The following is a 24,239-nucleotide window of genomic DNA, read 5'->3' on the forward strand; positions in this document are numbered from 1 at the left end:
TTTTTTTTTTTTCTCTGTGCTCGATCATTTACCTCTGTGGAGATCCGTGGATTTCGCAGTACATCGTATTGTGAAGCCCATGTTATATTCTAATCGCCATATTTTCCCTGTCAAATTTTGGAGATTTTCTGATTTCATAGGTTTCTTTTTTATAAGCCATCGAATCTGTAGATCCAGAGTCCGGATACAATGGATTCAATCTATATAAATAAAATTGTAGATTTGTCTGTACCTACATTGCTTAGAATCGTGAAATTTTTAGTTATTCTGACTCCTTATGCATCCCTGATTCCAAAAATCACAGAAAAATTTCTGTCTGTCACGCTAAATAGACCTTTGGTTGAAACGGCTCGACCGATATTGATGAAATTTTTTGTGGTTGTTAAGAAAAGTACCTACTCCGGGTGACATAGACATAGGCTACCTACTTAAAATTGTCACATTCCATCCTGATTCAAAATGGCGGCGGTTCAAACTTTCAAAGTTATGCCTATGCTGCACTGTGGGACATGTCAAGGAGCGCGTAGCGCGACGGCGACCGTGTGTGTGTGTGTGTGTGTGTGTGTGCATTAGCAGGGCCGTATTTAAGTTTAAAAGGGTTGTGGGGTGATATGGAGTTCTGATATGTTTCGATAACAGATTAAATAATATAATAGGGCCTATAATAGATCATAGATCAGAATCTTTCTCAATCATTTGTTTTCTTTCTGGACTTGACTGTAAACTTATTTTTCCATTTATCAAATTTGCATATATTTATTTAAGCTGGTTATTCAAAACCACAAACCCATCTGTGTTTTACAGGGTAGTTTGATGAATCACTGTTTTGAAATAACGATATTAGGCAAAATTTTATATAGTTACAGTGAAGCTTCACATCCTTGTTTAATTTATAAATTGAAAACATTTTGCGTTACATATCACTACTTGATCTTCTACTAAAACCCCGGTTAATCTGTAAAAGTTGTTGCATGAAAGAAACCACACTACTTAATCCAGTACTGACCCCTATCTTAATAATATATGAGAACATTGATTTCAAATACAAAAAAGGGAACATGTAGGTAAAATATTTACACAATAAAATATGTAATACATTTACTCGTAATAAATATTGAACCATAAAATCCGGGAAAGACGAATATATGTTTATAAGTAGGTATATAGCAATGGAACAGGGAACATTGCATAGAATGAAGAGAAAGGACATAAAATAGCACCCTGTGTAAGGCTCTGGGATAGAAGAGGTAAACAGAATGTACCTTGCTCAAACTATACCAGTTCCTCAAACAAGAATTTATTGTCAACTGCCCGGTTTCAAAGTCTGATGGTCAAGCTAACCAGGATTTACCTTCTAGATAGTGAACTGAAACAAAGGGCTAACGTAGGGGGGGTTTTCATATTTTTACCCATGAGCATCATATGTAAAAATTCAGCAATTAACTTACTGTAAAATCGGGCAATAGAAGGTCAGAGAGTTGTCTTTTTTTGACCAGATGTTAGAGTTCACTTGAAATTAAAAATTAGGAGTTTGAGCTTTGAGAAACTGGGTTGAAGGCTCCATGCATCAAATGACAACCGACCATCGCGGCATTGTTTGGTTGGCCGGACCAACTTGAATTTTATCCACTCATTAGATATCACTAGACTGTTAACTTCGTGCTTTAAGCTAAGTGACACTTGTGTTTTACTGATCTACAAATACCGAACTTATCAATCAACAAAACATGGAGCTTGAGCTTCACACTTGAACACAACGGAGCCTAGAACAGAACTGTCCCATTTACCCGTGCAGTCTAAACAAGGTGTTACGATACGATGCCACTCTGCTCTCCAATGATCACAAGAAGTAAGGCGTGATCACACGGTCTGGAATGACACGCTCTTCGTTAGGCACGGCTTGAAACAGAGCTGGGGTTCGATTATCAACAGAGTTGAACTTCAAGATGGACGCAATGTTACCACATCGATAGCAGTAGTTTGGTGCGGACCAAATGGTGACGAGGTTCCCATCAAACATGTACTTGTAGCCTTCGTGTACAAGTTGATGAGCGCGGCAGATTAGTTTCAGATGATTGATATGGATGAATTCGTGCGTTACTTTGGCTCCAAACAACCACCCAGCACCGCGAGGACTTACAGTCCAAGTCTCCACTTCGGCAGGGTCAGACCACACTAGATCACAAAATGCACCTGATAGGGAAACAGATCATAATTATTAGATGATTGAGTAAATGTAAGACTTGTAATACTGTGATACCCACAAAGTTGTGGAGGGGCTGTTGTTGCTTCACCACAAATAATGATTATTAGTTCACCAAAGCTGTTTAGTGGTCAAGGTGCTTACTTGGTAAGGAGGGTCTTTAATTCCAACTGAGGTAAGTATGTAAGACTGTACTTTATTTGATAATTCGACCGAACAATAAGGACGTTCTAAATATTAGATGACTCTGTTTTTACCATTTTTTCGGACAATTTTTTAAACCAATAAAGACAAAATACCTCGTCTAGATTGAAATCAACGCCTAAATTCTACAGATCCTTCACCTAAACCTTCTTCAGTTAGAATGGACAAAGCATCAAATGGAGCCGCAATCAAAATGAAGAAATGTAAGCCTGTTTCATTTGTGAAAGAAAGAGATCAGCCTGGCCTCATTTTATACACAATGGATGGTAAACCATTGTACTTAACTGATGAAATGCAACCTAGTACATCCACAGGTATAACACATCCAAGGAATCCAATCAAACCCTTACCTATTAAAGGTCAAAGAATACTAAAAGGTTCTCTCAGCCTTAGCCAAATGAAACCTCTCAAAATCCATGATAGTGATGAAAAATATAACAGGCCTAACACAAGTCCCACAATCTATGATAGTGATGAAAAATATAACAGGCATAACACAAGTCCCACAATCTATGATAGTGATGAAAAATATAACAGGCATAACACAAGTCCCACTCATTCCAAAACACCAAGGTTTTCACAATTGTCTGTATTATTAGAACAGCAGAAATCACAGATAAATGAGAAGAAATATGGAGTCCCACTCATTCCAAAACACCAAGGTTTTCACAATTGTCTGTATTATTAGAACAGCAGAAATCACAGATAAATGAGAAGAAATATGGTATTCTACTCTAGATTCAGATCACTTAGGGTGGATTTCAAAACTATTTTTTCAGTTCTTAGAAGGTCTGTTAAGCTAACAGCCAGTTAAGTCCCATTTGATATGTATAGATAGGCTCAACAGGGTTGTTAAGGTAACAGGCTGTTAGAGGCTGAAAAAAAGGTTTGTGAAACCCACCATTATTTTATTTGACAAGGCTGATTACTGATTAAATGATTACCAATATGAACTTCAATTAATACAAAATCGAATCATTTAAAAGAAAGGATACTTATGAATCAAACACTGACAGAATGGATACTTACGGCCGCTATTGTGAGGAAATCAAACACCTTACAACAGTATTTCCACGCATTGGAATTCCCGTACTTTGTCTGACACTCATCTGAAAACAGAAATAAAATTACTTAGGTCAGCCACTCACTATCAGGTACACCTGATCAGGTCCGCTTGTCAGGTCTACCTGATAGTGATTGGCTGGCCTTAGTCAGCCTAGTTATTAGCTTGGAGGGTAGCGCGTCTGCCTTGTAAATGCCAGGTCGCGGGTTAGATTCCCGCCCGAGGCGGACTTTATCCTAAACAGATGAGGTTCGTTCTCAGAACGACTGTCTGTCTCCTATCCTCTTTTTTCGATTTCGGGACAATAAGACATGTATTCTACTCTAGATTCAGATCACTTAGGGTGGACTTTTTTTCAGTTCTTAGAGGGTCTGTTAAGCTAACAGCCAGTTAAGTTCCATTTGATATGTATGGATAGGCATAGGCTCAACAGGGTTGTTAAGTTAACAGGCTGTTAGAGGCTGAAAAAAAGGTTTGTGAAACCCACCATTATTTTTTTATCTGACAAGGCTGATTACTGATTAAATGATTACCAATATGAACTTCAATTAATACAAAATCGAATCATTTGAAAGAAAAGATACTTACGAATCAAACACTGACAGAATGGATACTTACGGCCGCTATTGTGAGGAAATCAAACACCTTACAACAGTATTTCCATGCATTGGAATTCCCGTACTTTGTCTGACACTCATCTGAAAACAGAAATAATCTTACTTACATAGGTAAGCCACTCACTATCGGGTACACCTGATCAGGTCCGCTTGTCAGTCAGGTCTACCTGATAGTGATTGGCTGGCCTTAGCCAGCCTAGTTAGCTTGGAGGGTAGCGCGCCTGCCTTGTAAATGCCAGGTCGCGGGTTCGATTCCCGCCCGAGGCGGACTTTATCCTAAACAGATAAGGTTCGTTCTCGGAACGACTGGCTGTCTCCTATCCTCTTTTTTCGATTTCGGGACAATAAAACCTCCGTTTTGTTACAGTTCTCTCTTTAATAATAATAAATCGTATATCTATTATTTGTGAATTTATTCTGTACCAAATACTCGTACATAAGACCTTGTTTAGACTGCGGGAGTTGAGGGACTTTTCAGTCTCATTTCGGCAGTATGAACAGAGAATATTCCATTCTATTACTTAAACTTACCATAAAACCCATAGACTCGTTGGTTAAACTTACCATAAAACCCGTAGACTCGTTGGTTAAACTTACCATAAAATCCATAGACTCGTTGGTTAAACTTACCATAAAACCCGTAGACCTGTGTTATTTGTCTCGACTCGTGATTACCACGAAGTAACGTTATCCTGTGAGGCCATCTTGCTTTCAGCGTCAGGAGTCGGGTAAGCGTTTCCAAACTGTAGTAACCGCGGTCCACGAAATCCCCCATGAATATGTAGTTGGTGTCGGGAACCTGACCCCCCGTTCGGAACAGCTGCTCTAGATCATAGAACTGGGAGGAACAGAAGGGGGAAATAGATGTAAATTACAAAGAAATAATTTCCTTCCTGTTCCCCATAATATGTCAAAATACATGAGACTTTGGTTAGAGTGCGGGGGTAAAGGGACTTTTCAGTCCTACCCCAGCAGGATAAACAAGGTATATTCTATTCTATTCCTAGGTAAGGATAGGGAAAGTAAAAATGAGTTCTACTTCGAGTTTTTCAGTTTTCTAGTGATTGGATGTTTATTTTATCCCTTTTATTTATTTCTGTTCCCTAAATTCAATGTAAATTGTAAAATTAATATAAAGTTGTTATTTCAACAGATTATAATTGGATTTGTATCGACGGAAAAAAATACCAATGAATTCATTCCTTACTTGAGTTTCTACTGTGTTCAAACACAGTAGCCTTTGTAGCTATGTTTAACTATGGTCTATGCCTTGTTTTATATGCAACTGTAATTCAGAGTTCTCTAGGTAAGTCAGTACCTACATTAAAAAATACTGTAGTAATAGAAAGTAAAAAAATGTTATTTATTCTAATTGGAGTGGTAAATAGCCCCACTATTTGAATTACCGTCAGACTCCTTATAGAGTGGATTACAACATGAGGCTGTGGTTATGTACTGGGTTGAGATGAGCTCGGACGAGGTGAGATAGGATATTGTTTCTACAGTTTTGCATTGGAGTGGTAACTTAAACAAGGATAGTGTGGGAATGTTGGAATGAGAGAGAGTAAAAACAGAGGTAACACATTGTGGATTATTCTAGATTTTGAAGATGTATGTACTTATATTGTACAATGTACATATTACCAAGAAGCACCTTTTTTTTTGTTTGGAAGGTAGATGAACAACATTCAGCATGTTCAACCTCCATCTACCCCATAGAAAAATTATCCCATAAAATCAATGTAAACCTAGTAAAATTCCATGTACACTTTTTTGTTTAACAAAGTTTCTGTCTTATGTACTTTTTCAAGTAACCAATTAATATAACTTTCAGAACTACCTGATTCCAAATTGATATTCCTCCAATAGTTTATTGTAGGGATAAGAAACAGGGACCCTCTTCACAAAAAAATAGGGTGATCATTGTGTATTTAAAATTTCAGGTGCTGGAATAACATTTGTTGATGAGCCCAGAGATACTACAGTGAGTCCTGGGCAATCAGTTATGTTGAATTGTAAAGCTGAATTGCACACTCCTGTAGGAATCAAACCAGCCCAAATAAAATGGAGAAATTTGAATGACGGAGAAGTGACGTGTTGAATTGTAAAGCTGAATTGCACACTCCTGTAGGAATCAAACCAGCCCAAATAAAATGGAGAAATTTGAATGACGGAGAAGTGACAAGGTAAATTTGCATGACCCCTTTGTTTTACTAACAGTATTTTGTTCTTAATTTGCAATAAAAGGAAGGAATTTTACTTGGGTTGGGCTTATAATATGCTTACTTATCACACATTTCATGCCCCGGTATTTTGTTCTTAATTTGCAATAAAAGGAAGGAATTTTACTTGGGTTGGGCTTATAATATGCTTACTTATCACACATTTCATGCCCCCTTGATACACTTTGCTAATTTTGGACTCGAGAACCACCAACCTCCAGATCCAGAGTCCACCGTGCTAACCTCTACACCACTGAGGTTTGTTAATTTGTAATAGAATGAGTATTTTTGCAGCATTATATTGGGCTGTGTAAAATCAATCATTATTAAGTAATGGTTATTAGAAAAAAAAAATTGGTACCTACTCCATACTCTGTACTTTTACACATGTACATTACATGTATAGGCAGAGTTGTTTTGATACACTATACTCTTAACCCTTTGTTGGTGAGTCCTTACTAATAGGTACCATTGTATGTAATGTAAGAATATAATTATAATACCTACATACTTGACAAAATGAAAAAGAAGAGAGAGAGAGAGAGAGAAAGAAATTTGAAAGGGAGAGATAAACACTTGAAAATAAAAAAAGTAAAAATATGAAAAAAGATTATTTGTTTGTGTACATAAATGAATTCATAGAATGTAAACAAAAGGGTTAACCCAGAGCTCAGTTATTCTAAGAAAATTGGAATGGGTTCAAGTTTTGACCAGACAAAGAAGTGGTTAGAAAAAAATTTGAGCGTTGTACATGACTGATATGGAGACCATGGAAATAGAAATCTGAAGTGTTGATGAGAAACACACTTCACACTTCAGGGCCAGTCTTATCTAACTGAAGAGCAACAACAATGCTAGGTTTTTATTATTATTACAAGTATTATTTTATTTTTTGCATTTAAGTGTTTTAGCTATCTGCTAATACAATTAATCATGACGTTCATACTGGTCCTGTTTTCATACACAATCACTCATCAATTATATGTATATCTTATCACTTATCACAGCTTGTATGTCCCAACTATCATAAGGGACTTATTCCAGGATAATTTACAGATGAGTCCATTGTGAAGGGAATACAACCAATCCCTTTTTGCATTTTCCTCTTTCTTCTCACCTTTCGTTTTCAACCCAAATTTACCTCAGTATGTAACTAGGTTTTTAGGTGGACTTGGGATCTGGAGGATGTTAGTTTGAAGTCCAAGTAAAGTCATGAAATCTACCTTGTATATTAAATCAAAGTTTAATTTGATGAATTATATGTTTTAATATGATAAAATATGATGTGTGCAACAAGCAAGTTAAATTTGATTTCCTACACCATTTGTTTGTTTTTTTTTTTTTTTTTTAACAACCGAACCGCACATTTCTCCAGGCTCGGTCCAAGAATACTTTTGATCTACACCCTCGTAAAAGCCTCTCTGCAAAGTTTGATCGACTTGGGCCGAAAACTTGAGTCCTGAAAATCGCGAACTCTTTTTCAGCTTCCAAACTTTTGCGCTAAGCAGCGGAACTTTGGATGTTAGGAGTAGTCAAACGCACTGAACTGTTATCTGTAGATAAAATTGAAATCTGTGTTTCAGAAACAATAATCTTCGTATTCAAGGGACTCTGAAGTTGGACAGTGGAGTTTTCCAGTGTATTGCCTCTAACATGGCTGGAAACATACAGGCATCTTCCTTGCTTGCTATATCTGACATGGGTAAGTTGTAAGAGACGATGTGGTTCTTATATGTGATATAGGAACTCTGATACTAACTTCATTCGAGAAAACCGATATGTGTTATGGTCCATAACACATATGATGTCATCCATAACTTATGGATGACATCAAACAAAGACATCTATTTATTATTTATTTAATTTTATGTTCATTTTATCTTATTTCATCAGTAAAGTCTACACTCCTGTAACTTTACACATATTTTCCCTCGTTTTTATGTTGTTTATTTTTTTGTTATTCTTTCTTATTTTTCGTTTCATTTTTATTATTTTCTTTTTTGTGTTGTTTTTCCTCTATTTTGGTTTAGATCCTTCTTCCTCAACTCCACCTAATCAGTACCATCTGACTTCTACCACTTCCATGACAGCGTCACCATTGGATACTAGTACAGGTAGATTTTTATGGCGTAGAGTTAAGCTTGGAAAAAGATTTAAGTACTCTAAATGGAACTTCAAAAGGAGAAGTTGGTCCATTCTCCTTCCTCTATTTTGGTTTAGATCCTTCTTCCTCAACTCCACCTTCTCAATACCATCTGACTTCTACCACTTCCATGACAGCGTCACCATTGGATACTAGTACAGGTAGATTTTTATGGCGTAGAGTTAAGCTTGGAAAAAGATTTAAGTACTCTAAATGGAACTTCAAAAGGAGAAGTTGGTCCATTCTCAAGAGGATTACACTTACAAACACTGAATAAGATCAAATACACAAGGAGTATAATATGCTCCTTAAAATATTATTTGATGTAGAAGCAAGTCTCGAGTTCAATTTCCAGAGTTAACATAAATTTGGTAGCCTACTGTTGGATTAAAGGATTCGTAGATTCGTATAAGCTTAACATATCTTTTAGGGCTGTTTGCCCCTACACCTAAGTCCCAAAGCGGGATTTTTGTGTATGGAATAAAGGAAGTTTTCAGTCCTATGCGAGCTGTTTAAATAAGCACTATTATTACATTTAGTTCAATTCGTAATATATTCTCGATATTCCAGGTTCTATAGAAGCTATTAATGAGACACTCACTCTACCTTCTGCCCCTCAATCTGTGAGTGCCATTATGGTGGGACCTCGGTCTGTAGCGTTGAGATGGCTACCTCCTACCCTGCCCCGAGGAGAGATCTTGGTCTACTGTGTCCTGTATAAGCGAGAAGGCTCCGAAAGGTAAGTTGACTGAGTGAGTTCTGTTCATTAAATTACACAGTATTCATAGTATTCCTAACACTAGAGTAGAAAGTACTCTTGAACGGTCTAAGGAAGGAAATTTTGCTCATTAGATTTAGGCCCTTAGGGTCTCATTTTTTAATGAGTGCTGAAGTCCGCTGACGCACTAATTCTGTACATACTAATAATAATAATAATAGTGCTTATTTATACTGCTTGCATAGGAATGAAAAGTCCCTTTACTCCAGCAGTAGGCTACTACTATTATTTTGGTCAAATTCTCAAATTATATTGATAAAATTTTCTCTTTCCAGAGAGCGTGCTTACAATGCCACAGCCCGAGTAGAAGCCATCATCCAAGGTCTTCATCCCAACACATCTTACACATTCCGAGTTGTAGCTTACAACGCTCTAGGAGCAGGGTTGGCGTCGAGTGCCCTACCTGTGAAAACTGAGCCTGAAGATCATGTGCCCAGTCCACCCCTGAATGTGAACATCCCGGTAGTGGGAACATCGAGTCTGTTGGTAACGTGGGAGAAACCCACAGTGACCAATGGGGAGATTAAACATTACACCCTGTACTATCTAGAGGTAAATAAGAATAGAATAGAAAATGCCTTGTTTATCCTGCCAGAATGAGACTGAAAAGTCCCTTTACTCCCGCAGTCTAAACAAGGTCTTGTATATTTCATGAGTAGGTAGAGTTTACAAATTTGCAATTAAAACCTTGTTTATTTTTCCCCCTTTTAAAAAAGAAGGAAAAAAAAACAGCTTTTCTTCGTCATAAAGAAACCTACTTTTCACCCTGTACTATTTAGGGGTAAATATATTTTTTTTCTTCTTTATAAGAAAAACTATTCCTTGATGAATATGGGGTTCGTTTCGCCAGCTTCTAATTAAATTTTCTCCGTAGGTATTTAAAAATAATTTCAATTTAATTTTAATCCCTCTTAAAAAATGTTTTTACTGGAGGGGTTAGAAAAGGGGAAAAATCCTTTTGACATACTTCCCAATATTATTTATTTCCCCTCATTTTCAGGAATACATTTTACTAACATCATTCCCCTCTAATTTACAGGAAGACACTTCCGTGGAGCGTCACGTGGTAACTCCTCAGCTCTCCTATGAACTGACCGGCCTGTCCCACTTCACACTGTACTCCATCTGGGTGGTGGCTCACAACGGTAACGGTGCCGGGACCACCTCACAGGAGCTCAGTGTGCAGACGCTCTCCGATAAGCCGAGTGAACCCCCGGCCAATGTTACGGTTGAACCTAGCGGAGCTACGGTGAGTATTGAGAAGTCTTATTTTCCTGACCTGCCTCGGTGGTGTAGTGGTCAAGACGCTCGCCTGATAAACAGAAGGGCGTGGGTTCAATCCCAGCCGAAGTAGAATAGAATATACCTTGTTTATCCTGTCCGAATAGGACTGAAAAGACCCTTTCCCCAGCAGTCTAAACAAGGTATCGTATATTTGATGGGTTTAAGATTAATACATGTAGGTATCAGTAACAATTAAAAAAAAAGACCTTGAAGGTATGGAACTTTATCCTCAGTATAAGTTTTCTTTAGTGTTAAATTTTCTAATTACCTATCATTTAATTTTTTCAGAGCATTACTGTCAGATGGCAGCCACCATCCAGAAGAGGTCAGAACGGTATAATCACAGGCTACAAGCTCAGATACAAGAAGAAAGACGTGAAGAAGGATAAAGGTGAAACTGTGACCACGGCAGGAGACAGGAGATTGTATGTCATAACAGGACTCAATAAGAGCACGGTAAGAAAACTTGTAACTAAGGGCCACATGGAAAGCTTTGCTAAAACAAATTAGTAAGTACCTGATTTATGGGCTGGGCTATTTAGTAGAACAAGTTCTGAATTTATATCCTTACATAAAAACATCACATATTTTGAATATTGATCTAGTAGTCTCCTTCGAGCAGTATTTACTACAGTATAAACAACATTTCCCTTCTTCCCTTCTGTTTATCATGCTTCAAAAGAAAAGCACAGGTCCTCATGATGGGTGTCTGTGGTTCGGGACAGGTCAAGTAATCTTGGCTAGAGACCATCAACCCCCTCGGTGCAGCTACACCTCTACAACAAAAGTATAAATAACCCCATGTTCTATTCTTACAGACCTACCAGATCAAACTTTGGGCCATGAATGTCAACGGTTCAGGGCCGGCCACGGATTGGTTCTCAGCAGAAACCTTCAGCCAGGACCTGGGCGAGTTTACCGTGCCTGATATTCCCGCTTCCCTCAAAGCCAGGCCTGGAGGTCCTTCGTCTATTATTGTATCGTGGACCCCGCCTGCTGATCAGAGTATAATGGTGCGAGGATTTACCCTGGGCTGGGGCAAGGGAGTGCCGGATGAATTTGTCAAACAGATTCTTGATGTCAAACAGCGGTCCGATGAGATTACTGGACTAGGTAAATATTCTTAATTTCAGCAGTTTTTTCGATGTGTTTGATAGAGGGAACTGTAACTGCTAAGATCTTATCGTTTCAAAAGCGAAGAGAGATGGTAGAAAGCCAGGCGTTAGGACAGGATAGCACAAAACCAGCCGTTCCGAGAACGAACCTTATCTGTTAAGGATGAAATTCGCCCCTGGAATCGAAGCCGCGACCTAGTGCTTACAAGGCTGGTTTGCTACCCTCCAAGGTAACTAGGCTTGGAATACATTATAGGTATGCCTATAGGCACATTCGATTTGTCAAGAGTAATGTTTTTCTGCCTTTGGGATTATTTTAATTTAAGTGTTCTTATTCATATAAATTCATATAATCAAAGTTCTTATTCATATAATCAAAGTGTTCTTATTCATATAAATGTAAAATGTGTTCCCCATAATATGTCAAAATATGCGAGACCTTGATTAGACTGTGGGGGTAAAGGGACTTTTCAATCCTATTCCAGCAGGATAAACAAGGTATATTCTTTTAACCAACCCTAACATTTCGTTTCAGAACCCAATTCCGACTATGTCATCAGTCTAAGAGCGTTTAACGAAATGGGAGATGGGCCTCAGAAGTATGAAAGTCTTCGCACTAGAAATGAACCTCCACCTCAGGCGCCTAAAGTACTCATCCCGCCAATGGGGCTCAAATCAGAGGTCTTGTCTCCTTACTCTATGCGAATATCTTGGATCGACACAACCCTGCCTGATCAGGTAAACTTTTTTTCTTCTTCTTTTTTTAATGTTCTTAGGATCCGTTTTTGCATTACGTCAAGGTGGTATCTTGATATCTTCAATGTGATATCAACTTGTAGCTTTCAGTGTTTCAGTGAACCGTAGAAGCCCTCCTACGGGCCCCCCAAAAGCCCGGAGAGCCCAAATTTTGAATATTTTTTTCTTCTCTATTAAATGTATATTAAATATACATAGGTACTCTAGCACAATATATCTTGTTTAAGTTGACAGTCAGGTTCGTATGGGGGGGGGGCTTTTTTCGTTGTAATATACTAAAAGTATTGGCCTATAATCTGTAGTATCCTCTCCCCTTTAACCAACATTTCGGACTCTGGGACCCACCTCACTGGCTGGAATCCTAGATGCGGACATGCTGACAGACTAAATAAAGCACTACTTGAACTTATATACCTAGTCTACTCTTGATACTTACTTAAGTATGCATTGATTAAAATAACCTAAGTAAAATAGTATTTACAAAGGATGTCAAAATTAAATAAATTCATTAATAGTAGTCTACTCTTCTTTGGTCCCTAGTGATAATGATAACTATTTTCCTCTTCAGTTTCAGCAACATGGCGAAGAAGGTCGCCACTATTTGGTTCGCTATACACATCTGTTGGGAGCCTCCAATCCACGCTACAAATATATTAACGCCAACATAACCTCAGTCCAGATTAATGACCTTCGACCCAGTACCCAATATGAGTTTACTGTTAAGGTATGTATATTGTGTCGCTCGTACTCTAACGACGGAGGTCTTAGGCCAGCCACTCACTATCAAGTAGACCTGACGACAGGTACACCTGATCAGGTCTACCTGATAGTGTGTGTGCTCATCAGGTATCTGGTAGACCAGACAGTCGGACCTTTTCAGCCGTACCTGTCAGGTCTACCTGAAGTGAGTGGCTGGCCTTGGCGTCTGAAAATCGAAGAGAGAAGGAAGACAGCATAAGAGAAAGCCCGCTGGTCCGAGAACGAACCTTATCAATTAAAGTTCGCCCCAGGAGAGGTCGTCCCATTTTATTTAACTTGGAACCCGGGATCGTCGCACGTCTGTGAACAAAAACCTCACTTCATTCGATAAATTTTCCCAGGTGGTACGTGCCAAGAAGGAGTCCGAATGGAGTATGATTGTGCTGAATACAACTCAGGAGGCCGCCCCTGCTTCTGCCCCTAGAGACCTCACTGTGGTGTCCAAGGAGGGCGATCCGAGCCTGGTCAATTTGAACTGGCAACCTCCCAAGTCAGCCAATGGACAGATATCCGGTAAGTCAGCTATTTCATACGTATGAGATTTTCTTTACTTTTTCTTTTTCTGTGGTTGATCCTCATTGCTATGTTGAAAGCCCAGAAGAGATGCAATGAACTCGTTCAATTCAATAACATATCATAAGAACAAAGAGATGGGTCTTATCACACTAACAATATTTGCCCCTTTATAGAATAGAATATACCTTGTTTATCCTGCTGGGATGGGACTAAAAAGTCTCTTTCTAATTAATCAGGGTAAATGAACACCCTGATTAACTAGAAAAAAATAACATTTTTGTCCTTTATGACAGAGTATTGTCCTTGCTATCATGGTTTTTTTAACGTTTGTGTTTCAGGGTACACCATCCTTTACTCTAGTGATCCAAACACAGATCAGTGGATTGAAGAAAGTGTAGTGGGAGATAAAATGTCCACCAATGTGCGAGGTTTGGAGCCGGGCAGGATTTATTATTTCAAAATCAAAGCAAGGAATTCGGCTGGCAGTAGTCCGTACAGTAGTACCGTCACTTGGACCACAGCTTGTAAGTTTACCTTATTTTGTCAATTCATGGTTGTTGTTTGTTGTTGTAGTGGTGTAGCTGCACCGACAGGGGTTTAATGATCTCTAGCCAAGATTACTTGACCTGTCCTGAACCACAGTCAACCATAATGAGAACCTGTGCTTTTCCTTTGAAGCATGATAAACCCTTTGTAACCTCCAGCTAGCCAGGCTGGTTAGGGTTTAAATTTAGGGCTGTGTTGGCTGGTTAGGGCTGTGGCATGAAATCTTATCCTTATTTGGAATGAAATTCGATCCCTATAGAGCTCTAAGGGTTGAATGCTAGAGAACGCCTCAAGTGTTAACCTCGTTAGGTGGTTACCTTCCACTTTTTTGACCCCTCCTATTATTTCTTCTTTTCTGTCCCCTCTTAGAAAAACCCTGCACTTAGCTAGGACTTTTCATTATGCTGATACAGCCATCCAAACCGCTTTTTTCTGAGTGGATAAGATAGGAATAGACATAAAGACATTATGCTGGACACGGAAAATAAAATGACACTTTCTTCTTTTCAGCTGATATGCAAGAAGCTGGTGGTATTCCCAATAGCAACCAAGTATCCAACACGATGATGATGCTAGAGAACGCCTCAAGTGTTAACCTCATTAGGTGGTTAGGTGGTTACCTTCCACTTTTTTGACCCCTCCTATTATTTCTTCTTTTCTGTCCCCTCTTAGAGAAACCCTGCACTTAGCTAGGACTTTTCATTATGCTGATACAGCCATCCAAACCGCTTTTTTTTTCTGAGTGGATAAGATAGGAATAGACATTATGTTGGACACAGAAAATAAAATGACACTTTCTTCTTTTCAGCTGATATGCAAGAAGCTGGTGGTATTCCCAATAGCAACCAAGTATCCAACACGATGATCCTGTACACAATAATAGGCTGTTGTATAGCTTTCGTTATCTATGTGGCGGCTGTGCTAATCGTACTGTGCTGTTGTCGACTTAACTCCAGCACTGAGAGGAGTAAGAAGGGGTAAGTCACTTGTCGTTCGAAAAAAAAAAAAAAAATCTCGTGTGTAAGTCAGAACACTCATTTAAATTACATTGCCTACAGGACATTCGGAAAAAAATCGTGTCGTGTGTAAGCGCGAACACTCTTATTAAAATAATATTGCCTACAAGACATTCGGAAAAAAATTGTGTGAATCTCACTACAAGTGGGAATGGGCTTTAAAGGTGATGAAAGAAGAGTATGTAAGTACGTTGTTTGTACTTTAGATTTTACCTTCATTTTTCAGTAAGGCGTATAGCCTCTCCCGCGGCACTAAGGGGCTCGCTTAGACCTAATCAAAGATTATATTGTCAAGAATAACAAAAAAGGATTTGTTAATTACAGAATAACAATAACTGACGTACTTTTTATGTTAATTTTGATATTTCCCATTTTGATCTTTTTGGATTTTCCCTGTTTTCACCTTAAGTAGGTTTCTCATCTATGTAAAAGTTTTCAAAGGAAGAGATGGGTAAGTGAAGAAAAAATAAGGAAAGTAAAAATGAGAAAATAAGCATTAGAAAATTGGTGAGAGTCTTCCTACTGTCAAATGGGAAGTTCAGAAAAAAAAGGGAATAAAAAGGGTCAAAAATGAGCCTTATTTATATCAGTGTGCAGCACAATTTCAGTCGATTTTTCTTTCATAACGAACACGAGCCGGTGCCATTTTTACACTTTGTAATTTTGTAAGTAGTAACCAGCTTGTAGTCAGTTTACACATTTATTATATTGAGTTTGTGAACAAAAAATATATATATATTATGTCTACATATTTACAATTTTACACTCAGATCACATGACAATTATTTATTTTTTAATCGATGGTTGAGGTTTTATAGAGTTTACAAATTTGCAATTAAAACCTTGTTTATTTTTATTTATTTTTCCCCCCCTTTAAAAAAGAAGAAAAAAAACAGCTTTTCTTCGTCATAAAGAAACCTACTTTTCACCCTGCACTATTTAGGGGTAAATATTTTTTTTTCTTCTTCTTCTTTATAAGAAAAACTATTCCTTGATGAATATGGGGATCGTTTCGCCAGCTTCTAATTAAATTTTCTCCGTAGGTATTTAAAAATAATTTCAATTTAATTTTAATCCCTCTTAAAAAATGTTTTTCGTTGTTTGTACTTTAGATTTTACCTTCATTTTTCAGTAAGGCGTATAGCCTCTCCCGCGGCACTAAGGGGCTCGCTTAGACCTATAGAGGTCCCAAATCTACAATTAATTTTAAAATATGGTAGGTGAAAATAGGTATACTGTATTTGCCTATAATTTGGATCATCAATCATCTGAGTAATCACAATTCGTCTCTAATTAAAACTGGCCTACATACACTAGCTTGGAAATTGATCTCTGATGTGCAAAGTTTTCAGTCTTAATCAAACTCAGTTTTGTCCTACACAAAACAAAAAGTATTTGCCTACAATTTGGATCATCAATTATCTGAGTAATCACAATTCGTCTCTAATTAATACCTGGCCTACATACACTAGCTTGGAAATTGATCTCTGATGTGCAAAGTTTTCAGTCTTAATCAAACTCAGTTTTGTCCTACACAAAACATTTTCTTCTTAATTTCACAATACTTTCTCATTTCCCACATTTAGTTACGTCAAAGGCAATACGGGAGGCAAGCAGCAAGCTCCCGCCACACAAATCAACCCGCCCGACCTCTGGATACATCACGATCAAATGGAACTCAAAGCTATTGAGAAGTCTTCCCAGGGCTCTCTAGACCTAGCTCCCACTACTCAGCTACAGGGGGAGTACGAACCGCCTCCCAAGAGTCAGCACAATGCGTCCACGCCTTCTTCGAATAATTCTCTGGACAAGCACCATCGCGCCTTTGCCACTTCCTATATTGGTAAGTTATTCGATTGAAGACTGGTACTCATACAATGATCCACCGCACCGTACAATTTATGTTATGCTGGCCATTCACTTTCAGGTAAACCTGGCAGGTACGCTTTATCAGGCCCGCCTGTCAGGTCTATTAGCGTAACCCTGTATACAACTATACATACATACAATGATCCACCGCACCGTACACTTTATGTTATGCTGACCATTCACTTTCAGGTAAACCTGGCAGGTACGCTTTATCAGGCCCGCCTGTCAGGTCTATTAGCGTAACCCTGTATACAACTATACATCGTAGGTCTCTTTCGGATAGAGATGAGGTCTTGTCCTTTGTGAATCCAACTTGGAAAGATTTTTTTTTGAACGACATTCGATCAATTTATTACCTGAAGATACCTTCAAATTATAAAATATTTGACTACTGCTCTGTTAGAAGGCACATTGTTAAGTGCTGTGTTCAACTTTCCAATGGGAACTATCGATAAACTTACAAAACTATAAATATCTTAGAGATCTACTAGTTACAAAGTGTATAAAAAAATAATACTAAACTTAGGAGTTAACAAAAATAAATTGAAAATAAAAAGGAGTTTTGACTGAATTTGTTCGTAAATTGGGACGCATTTTAAATAAATAAGAAAGATGTACGCTTTTTAACATTGTTTCAATAATTGTACGTCGCGGTATACTTGAAAATCCCAACACAATTTGTGTAGAAACTGTAAAAATAAACGTGAAAAAGGAACAGGGTAAATAGTATACTTAAAATAAGAATCCTGAATACTGTGTTCCTTTTTTGGACCTGTTAGCTAGCACTTACGGCAGACTTTTTTCTCCAGTTTAAATCTTAGTATTATCTACTTACTGACAATATCAAAAATAAAAACTCAGATGAAGAAGATCCACGCAATCATGCCGATTTGAGATCAAAACGTCCAAAAGAGGATCAACAAAATAAGTATCTCCACCCTAGGAAAATAAAACTAACACCTATGTTAGTTCTTAAAATTAACAACGCAACTCTGAGGTTTAAATGTTATCATCAAAGTTGTCAAAGAACTTCTGAGGCAGTAAAATGTCAACATTAATTTTAACACTTAAACTCCGAGGCAGTTATAGCATCCAAATCTTTCATTAGACCTTCCAGGTTAGCCATTTCCTGAGTAAGCTCCTCTGTGCTATAGGTAGCTTTGAGCGGACTCAATTCTGCTGATTCAGACAGAGATGAAGGCCACAAAGCTGAGTGACTGGACTTTTTGTAAGGACTAGAAGTACCTGAAGACAAAAGAAAAAGAAATTGGTCAGATTATTATAGGGAGAATTTGGATTTCAGTAGCGACCACTGGCGGCTTTAAAATTAACAGAGTAATAAGGTTGTAATAAGTTAAACTAGAGATTTAGAAATTTCAAAGGTTGTTAAAAAAAAGTGGACACGTACCTACGTGACACCCACGAAAACTGTGACATGCCTTTGGAATAGCACAAATAATAAACTCAAAACTTACCCTGTGGTCTGACGGTGACCACATGCTTTTGCTGAGGGGTGGTCGGTGCAGATGAGGTAGGAGGCGGGGCAGGCACCGTGAAGCTTTTCAGTGGATGCCCCTGGCGCTTAACTTTAGTGGCCGAGTTGCCACCAGAATCCACTACCGAAGAACTGGAGGTAGTGGAGTTAAGAGGGTGAACAGGATGAGGGGGGTGGGAGGTAGGGTGCACGTGGGGGTTGCTGAAACATTGATTGATTAACAAATCAACGGGTAAAGACATTATCAAATTGGGGGGTTTCAGATAGACAATAGAATAGAATACAACCTTTTATATCCTGCTCGAAAAGATATCATTTAATACAACCCACATGGATCATTCTTTTCCTTCTCTGGAGCCTGTTTCTGAAAGCAACTTCTCAAATATTTCTCCTTTAAATTTAACTATCTGTCTAGTTAAGGCGGTCTCTTCCTGATCCCTTGTGTGCCGCGTCCATTTTAATTTAGGACTATTGCAATCCTGTCTTCCTCTTCGATTTCGGGACGATAAGACCTTAGAAGTTACAGCTTCCTCTATCAAACCTCTTAAAATAATAAGAACAATAGTTTCACACCCATCCATGTTTTACAAACTCACCCATAGTTTAGAGAAGGGGGACCTAGTTAGCTTGTCTTCCAATCCTGTCTTCCTCTTCGATTTCGGGACGATAAGACCTTAGAAGTTACAGTTCCCTCTATCAAACCTCTTAAAATAATAAGAACAATAGTTTCACACCCATCCATGTTTTACAAACTCACCCATAGTTTAGAGAAGGGGGAGGTCCAGGGGTGGTTTCGACTCCCGTGTGCACAACATAGGCACTATCCACACCACCAGAAGCATCGACAGTGACGTGGGCTCTGGTAGTAGTTCCTGTGTATTGAGAGCGAGGGTATAGGGGTCGAGTCTCGGATGGGGTTTGACTCATACCTGTAAACAGACATAAAAAAAGGAATTTTAACTGTGTTAAACATTAAATGCTTGTCACAAATGTCGTTCCCCGCTTAATATCCTACGCTAAACTTGACTTGACTTGGGCTCGAACCACCAACCTCTAGGTCCACAGTCTACCGTTCTAGCCACTAGACCACTGAGGTTGGTTAACGGACATTAGAATTAACGATAAAAAAATAATTGTGAAGGAGGAAGAATAAAAAAACGCCAACGTTACGTGGTGTTCCCAAGCGGTCACCCATCCAAGTACTATCCACGCTCAACGTTGCTTAACTTCAGTGATCGGACGAGAACTGGTGTATTCAACGTGATATGAACGTTGGCAAGGGCTATGGCAAAGAATCTTGTATATGAATGTACGAACTCACACAATAGAAGAGGGGGACTAGTGAGGAAGGTCGTTGTTGAGAGTCAAGTATGTATAGTTGTATACAGGGTTACGCTAATAGACCTGACAGGCGGGCCTGATAAAGCGTACCTGCCAGGTTTACCTGAAAGTGAATGGAAAGAATAGGAAGCGAATGAAAAACAACTAATGATGATATCTTATGTGTCAACAACAGATGATGACATCCTTAGGGTGTTAAAGTAGGTATGTAGGGTACTGATGATTCCGTGGACGTACCTAGAATCTAACCTAATCTTGTGGTAACTAAAACGGGAACTGGTAAACGAAAGAAATATGGTTTGAAGGAATGGTAAACAAGCGGAGAAAAGAACAGATGTTTAAATCCAGGTTTCAGGGTATAAAGTGTGATCCCCCATCTGTGAATTCCAGAGGTATTGTGGCCATCTAGAATCTAACCTAATCTTGTGGTAACTAAAACGGGAACTGGTAAACGAAAGAAATATGGATTGAAGGAATGGTAAATAAGCGGAGAAAAGAACAGATGTTTAAATCCAGGTTTCAGGGTATAAAGTGTGATCCCCCATCTGTGAATTCCAGAGGTATTGTGGCCATTATTTCGTACTATGTTACACATAGGTTGCATATTGATTGTATCATCCATCCATAGAATATACCTTGTTTATACTGACAGCCAGAAATGAAATACTTAGGTCATCTTTAATAGCTGATATAATCGTGTTTTAATTTTCAAGAACTTATTGCTCCATAATAGTTTTCTTTCAATAACTAATAAATTGTTTAGTCTACGACGATATTTTATTGGAATTTCATTAGTATATTGGTGACTGAATCACATCCACCATTTTAAGGTTCAATCCGGACGACAATCAAACCCAATTGGACAAAGCTCTTGAAAATAATAATAATCAATAATACAAAAAAAAGTCTTTGATCAAAATAAATTGTCCCACTTTTCCTTTGGTAGATTCAGTGAAAATTAAATAAATCCAAGGGAATCAAGTGGAAAAACAGAAACCAATTTTAAATAGTAGGTGATAATAGTGATAAAATCAATACAAGCGACTCATCGCGATAACCAGGTAGGTGAACTATCTTGTCTCCTCAAGACCACCGTGCCAGCCACTAGAACACTGAGGTTGGTTAACGGACATTAGAATTAACGATAAAAAAATAATTGTGAAGGAGGAAGAATAAAAAGAACGCCAACGTTACGTGGTGTTCCCAAGCGGTCACCCATCCAAGTAGTATCCACGCTCAACGTTGCTTAACTTCAGTGATCGGACGAGAACTGGTGTATTCAACGTGATATGAACGTTGGCGAGAGCGAAAGCAAAGAATCTTGTATATGAATGTACGAACTCACACAATGGAAGAGGGGGACTAGTAAGGAAGGTCGTTGTTGAGAGTCAAGCATGTATAGTTGTATACAGGGTTACGCTAATAGACCTGACAGGCGGGCCTGATAAAGCGTACCTGCCAGGTTTACCTGAAAGTGAATGGTTATTGGAATTTCATTAGGATATTGGTGACTGAATCACCATCCACCATTTTAAGGTTCAATCCGGACGGCAATCAAACCCAATTGAACAAAGCTCTTGAAAATAATGACAATAATCGATAATAAAAAAAAAGTCTTTGATCAAAATCAATCGTCCCACTTTTCCTTTGGTAGATTCAGTGAAAATGAAATAAATCCAAGGGAATCAAGTGGAAAAACACAAACCAATATTAAATAGTAGGTGATAATAGTGATAAAATCAATACAAGCGACTCATCGCGATAACCAGGTAGGTGAACTATCTTGTCTCCTCAAGACTTTCAAATTCGAGGAAGTACTAGTTAATATCCCCTCTCTCTTTAGCTGAGTTATTGTATTAGTTGTGTAGGTAAATATGACGTCACATATCAGCTACAGGGCTTGAAAAAATCTGTAAAAAATGAATTTATATATTATATAGGGTGGGAAAATATTTATTGCTAACTGCTTACCGGTAAACAAATAAGATTCTTCAATAGAAAAAATATTCGTATAGCTATAAGGCGAGCTATGATAACCTAGCAGTTTAAATTATGTGTTCGTAAGGATTAAATTCCATGGCCTCAGCTGGGATTGAACCCGTAGCCTCCTTTAACCACACTTTGTACCTGAGGGCACATTTATTTCCTGGATTAAGTACTTCTTTAAAACCTCAACCATCGATTAAAAAATAAATAATTGTCATGTGATCTGAGTGTAAAATTGTAAATATGTAGACATAATATATATATTTTTTGTTCACAAACTCAATATAATAAATGTGTAAACTGACTACAAGCTGGTTACTACTTACAAAATTACAAAGTGTAAAAAGGGCACCGGCTCGTGTTCGTTATGAAAGAAAAATCGACTGAAATTGTGCTGCACACTGATATAAATAAGGCTCATTTTTGACCCTTTTTATTCCCTTTTTTTCTGAACTTCCCATTTGACAGTAGGAAGACTCTCACCAATTTTCTAATGCTTTTTTTTTTCTCATTTTTACTTTCCCTATTTTTTCTTCACTTACCCAACTCTTCCTTTGAAAACTTTTACATAGATGAGAAACCTACTTAAGGTGAAAACAGGGAAAACCCAAAAAGATCAAAATGGGAAATATCAAAATTAACATGAAAAGTACGTCAGTTATTGTTATTCTGTAATTAATAAATCCTTTTTTGTTATTCTTGACAATTAAATTTTCCCCCGAGTTAAATTTTCCCACTTTTCCTTTAGGACGTTCAGAAAAATTGAAATAAATGTATTGAATATTGAATCAAGTGAAAAACACAATTCAATAGTAGGTGGGTCAGTTAAATCGGAAATAAATTAGTTTACATAACAAAAAAATATAGAGCACAAAAATACTTCAGTGATGGAGGAACTGAAAATATAAGTACCTAATATTATCATAAAGTACTTTGGCATGACTGGTCAACACGGTTACACGACCAAAAATCAACGTTCGTCTTTGCTGGACATCAGTTCTATAACTTTTGAAGTTTACAAATGTAACTTAACAGACCGAGCTCAAATTTTGTAGAAATACTAACAAACAAGTTCAATAGCATTTGTATCAAAAGGTTTAAAAAAACATTACGGGATGAAATCAAAGGTAAGCTCGGAATTGAGTGTTATTTACATTGGGTTGAAAATGAATATATCAAAAAATTTAAACATAAGTATATGAAAGAATTCAACAAATTTTCAGAATATGAAACTATTATATTAGAAATGCGAGCTCACCAACAGAAATAATTTTAAGGTAATGATGTGCTAAATAATGTTATTAATATAAATGGGGTACCTACGAGTACATAAAAATGAATAAGTTTTGATTGATCACCACCAAATTTTAACGTCTGAATATGAAACTTAGAAAATTACGCGATTACCTAAACCTACATTTTAGAAAATTGTGAGCTGCCTTATCGCGTAGTTCTTCATTTGCTGTATCTCATAGGCTAAACACAATTCAATAGTAGGTGGGTCAGTTAAATCGGAAATAAATTAGTTTACATAACAAAAAAATATAGAGCACAAAAATACTTCAGTGATGGAGGAACTGAAAATATAAGTACCTAATATTATCATAAAGTACTTTGGCATGACTGGTCAACACGGTTACACGACCAAAAATCAACGTTCGTCTTTGCTGGACATCAGTTCTATAACTTTTGAAGTTTACAAATGTAACTTAACAGACCGAGCTCAAATTTTGTAGAAATACTAACAAACAAGTTCAATAGCATTTGTATCAAAAGGTTTAAAAAAAAACATTACGGGATGAAATCAAAGGTAAGCTCGGAATTGAGTGTTATTTACATTGGGTTGAAAATGAATATATCAAAAAATTTAAACATAGGTAAGTATATGAAAGAATTCAACAAATTTTCAGAATATGAAACTATTATATTAGAAATGCGAGCTCACCAACAGAAATAATTTTAAGGTAATGATGTGCTAAATAATGTTATTAATATAAATGGGGTACCTACGAGTACATAAAAATGAATAAGTTTTGATTGATCAGCACCAAATTTTAACGTCTGAATATGAAACTTGGAAAATTACGCGATTACCTAAACCTACATTTTAGAAAATTGTGAGCTGCCTTATCGCGTAGTTCTTCATTTGCTGTATCTCATAGGCTAATGCAGTGCTCTCTATGAATTAACGGATGGAGGTTGGTACACCGTGCTTTGCTAAGATCGCAATGTGGTTCTTTACTATAAGCTAAATCTATTTTTTAGCTATTTTTTTTTTAATATGTTGAGCCTCTTTGAGTCTCTTTTTTTCTGCAATTGAATGGGC

At 37.6% G+C, this 24,239-nt stretch overlaps 3 protein-coding genes, 1 long non-coding RNA gene and 2 other non-coding genes across 6 annotated transcripts; 2 read left to right on the forward strand and 4 right to left on the reverse strand.

The window, feature by feature from the left end:
• Window positions 1-966: 966 nt before the first annotated feature.
• Window positions 967-4,956, reverse strand: LOC103514084 (serine/threonine-protein phosphatase 6 catalytic subunit-like). Its single transcript, XM_026827128.1, has 3 exons — window positions 4,718-4,956; window positions 3,433-3,516; window positions 967-2,205 (listed from the first exon to the last, which is right to left on the reverse strand). Exons 1-3 carry the CDS (start codon window positions 4,860-4,862, stop codon window positions 1,841-1,843), a joined length of 594 nt encoding a protein of 197 aa, XP_026682929.1. The 5' UTR covers window positions 4,863-4,956; the 3' UTR covers window positions 967-1,840.
• A 2,941-nt stretch (window positions 4,957-7,897) lies between these two features.
• LOC103514085 (neogenin) lies at window positions 7,898-17,082 on the forward strand. The gene is made up of 13 exons (XM_026827129.1): window positions 7,898-8,011; window positions 8,340-8,423; window positions 9,023-9,191; window positions 9,506-9,782; window positions 10,270-10,479; window positions 10,803-10,970; window positions 11,333-11,627; window positions 12,165-12,367; window positions 12,954-13,109; window positions 13,486-13,657; window positions 13,999-14,184; window positions 15,015-15,183; window positions 16,809-17,082. The coding sequence occupies exons 1-13, from the start codon at window positions 7,963-7,965 to the stop codon at window positions 17,080-17,082; spliced, it is 2,412 nt and encodes an 803-aa protein (XP_026682930.1). The 5' UTR covers window positions 7,898-7,962.
• A 440-nt stretch (window positions 17,083-17,522) lies between these two features.
• Window positions 17,523-19,535, reverse strand: LOC113469434 (neogenin-like). The gene is made up of 3 exons (XM_026827132.1): window positions 19,344-19,535; window positions 18,567-18,787; window positions 17,523-18,336 (listed from the first exon to the last, which is right to left on the reverse strand). Exons 1-3 carry the CDS (start codon window positions 19,511-19,513, stop codon window positions 18,152-18,154), a joined length of 576 nt encoding a protein of 191 aa, XP_026682933.1. The 5' UTR covers window positions 19,514-19,535; the 3' UTR covers window positions 17,523-18,151.
• Window positions 19,536-19,744: 209 nt separating this feature from the next.
• LOC113469439 lies at window positions 19,745-19,863 on the reverse strand. The gene has a single exon (XR_003392857.1). It is a non-coding gene; the product is annotated as a 5S ribosomal RNA (ribosomal RNA).
• Window positions 19,864-21,109: 1,246 nt separating this feature from the next.
• Window positions 21,110-21,228, reverse strand: LOC113469440. Its single transcript, XR_003392858.1, has one exon. It is a non-coding gene; the product is annotated as a 5S ribosomal RNA (ribosomal RNA).
• Window positions 21,229-21,415: 187 nt separating this feature from the next.
• Window positions 21,416-23,693, forward strand: LOC113469436. Its single transcript, XR_003392854.1, has 2 exons — window positions 21,416-22,729; window positions 23,411-23,693. It is a non-coding gene; the product is annotated as an uncharacterized LOC113469436 (long non-coding RNA).
• The last annotated feature ends 546 nt before the right edge of the window (window positions 23,694-24,239 follow it).

Source organism: Diaphorina citri, unplaced genomic scaffold (genome assembly GCF_000475195.1).
Source record: "Diaphorina citri unplaced genomic scaffold, Diaci psyllid genome assembly version 1.1 scaffold1079, whole genome shotgun sequence".
NCBI lineage: Eukaryota > Metazoa > Arthropoda > Insecta > Hemiptera > Psyllidae > Diaphorina > Diaphorina citri.

Coding starts and splice junctions, on each gene's coding strand:
- LOC103514084 (XM_026827128.1), bottom strand. CDS start 4,862: ATGGGGGATTTCGTGGACCGCGGTTACTACAGTTTGGAAACGCTTACC. Junction 3,517..4,717: donor ACAGGTCTACGGGTTTTATG/GTAAGTTTAACC, acceptor TTCTGTTTTCAG/ATGAGTGTCAGACAAAGTAC. Junction 2,206..3,432: donor CCTCACAATAGCGGCCGTAA/GTATCCATTCTG, acceptor AATTATGATCTG/TTTCCCTATCAGGTGCATTT.
- LOC113469434 (XM_026827132.1), bottom strand. CDS start 19,513: ATGAGTCAAACCCCATCCGAGACTCGACCCCTATACCCTCGCTCTCAA. Junction 18,788..19,343: donor CCCCCTTCTCTAAACTATGG/GTGAGTTTGTAA, acceptor TCAATGTTTCAG/CAACCCCCACGTGCACCCTA. Junction 18,337..18,566: donor GGTCACCGTCAGACCACAGG/GTAAGTTTTGAG, acceptor TTTTGTCTTCAG/GTACTTCTAGTCCTTACAAA.
- LOC103514085 (XM_026827129.1), top strand. CDS start 7,963: ATGGCTGGAAACATACAGGCATCTTCCTTGCTTGCTATATCTGACATG. Junction 12,368..12,953: donor ACACAACCCTGCCTGATCAG/GTAAACTTTTTT, acceptor TTTCCTCTTCAG/TTTCAGCAACATGGCGAAGA. Junction 14,185..15,014: donor CGTCACTTGGACCACAGCTT/GTAAGTTTACCT, acceptor TCTTCTTTTCAG/CTGATATGCAAGAAGCTGGT.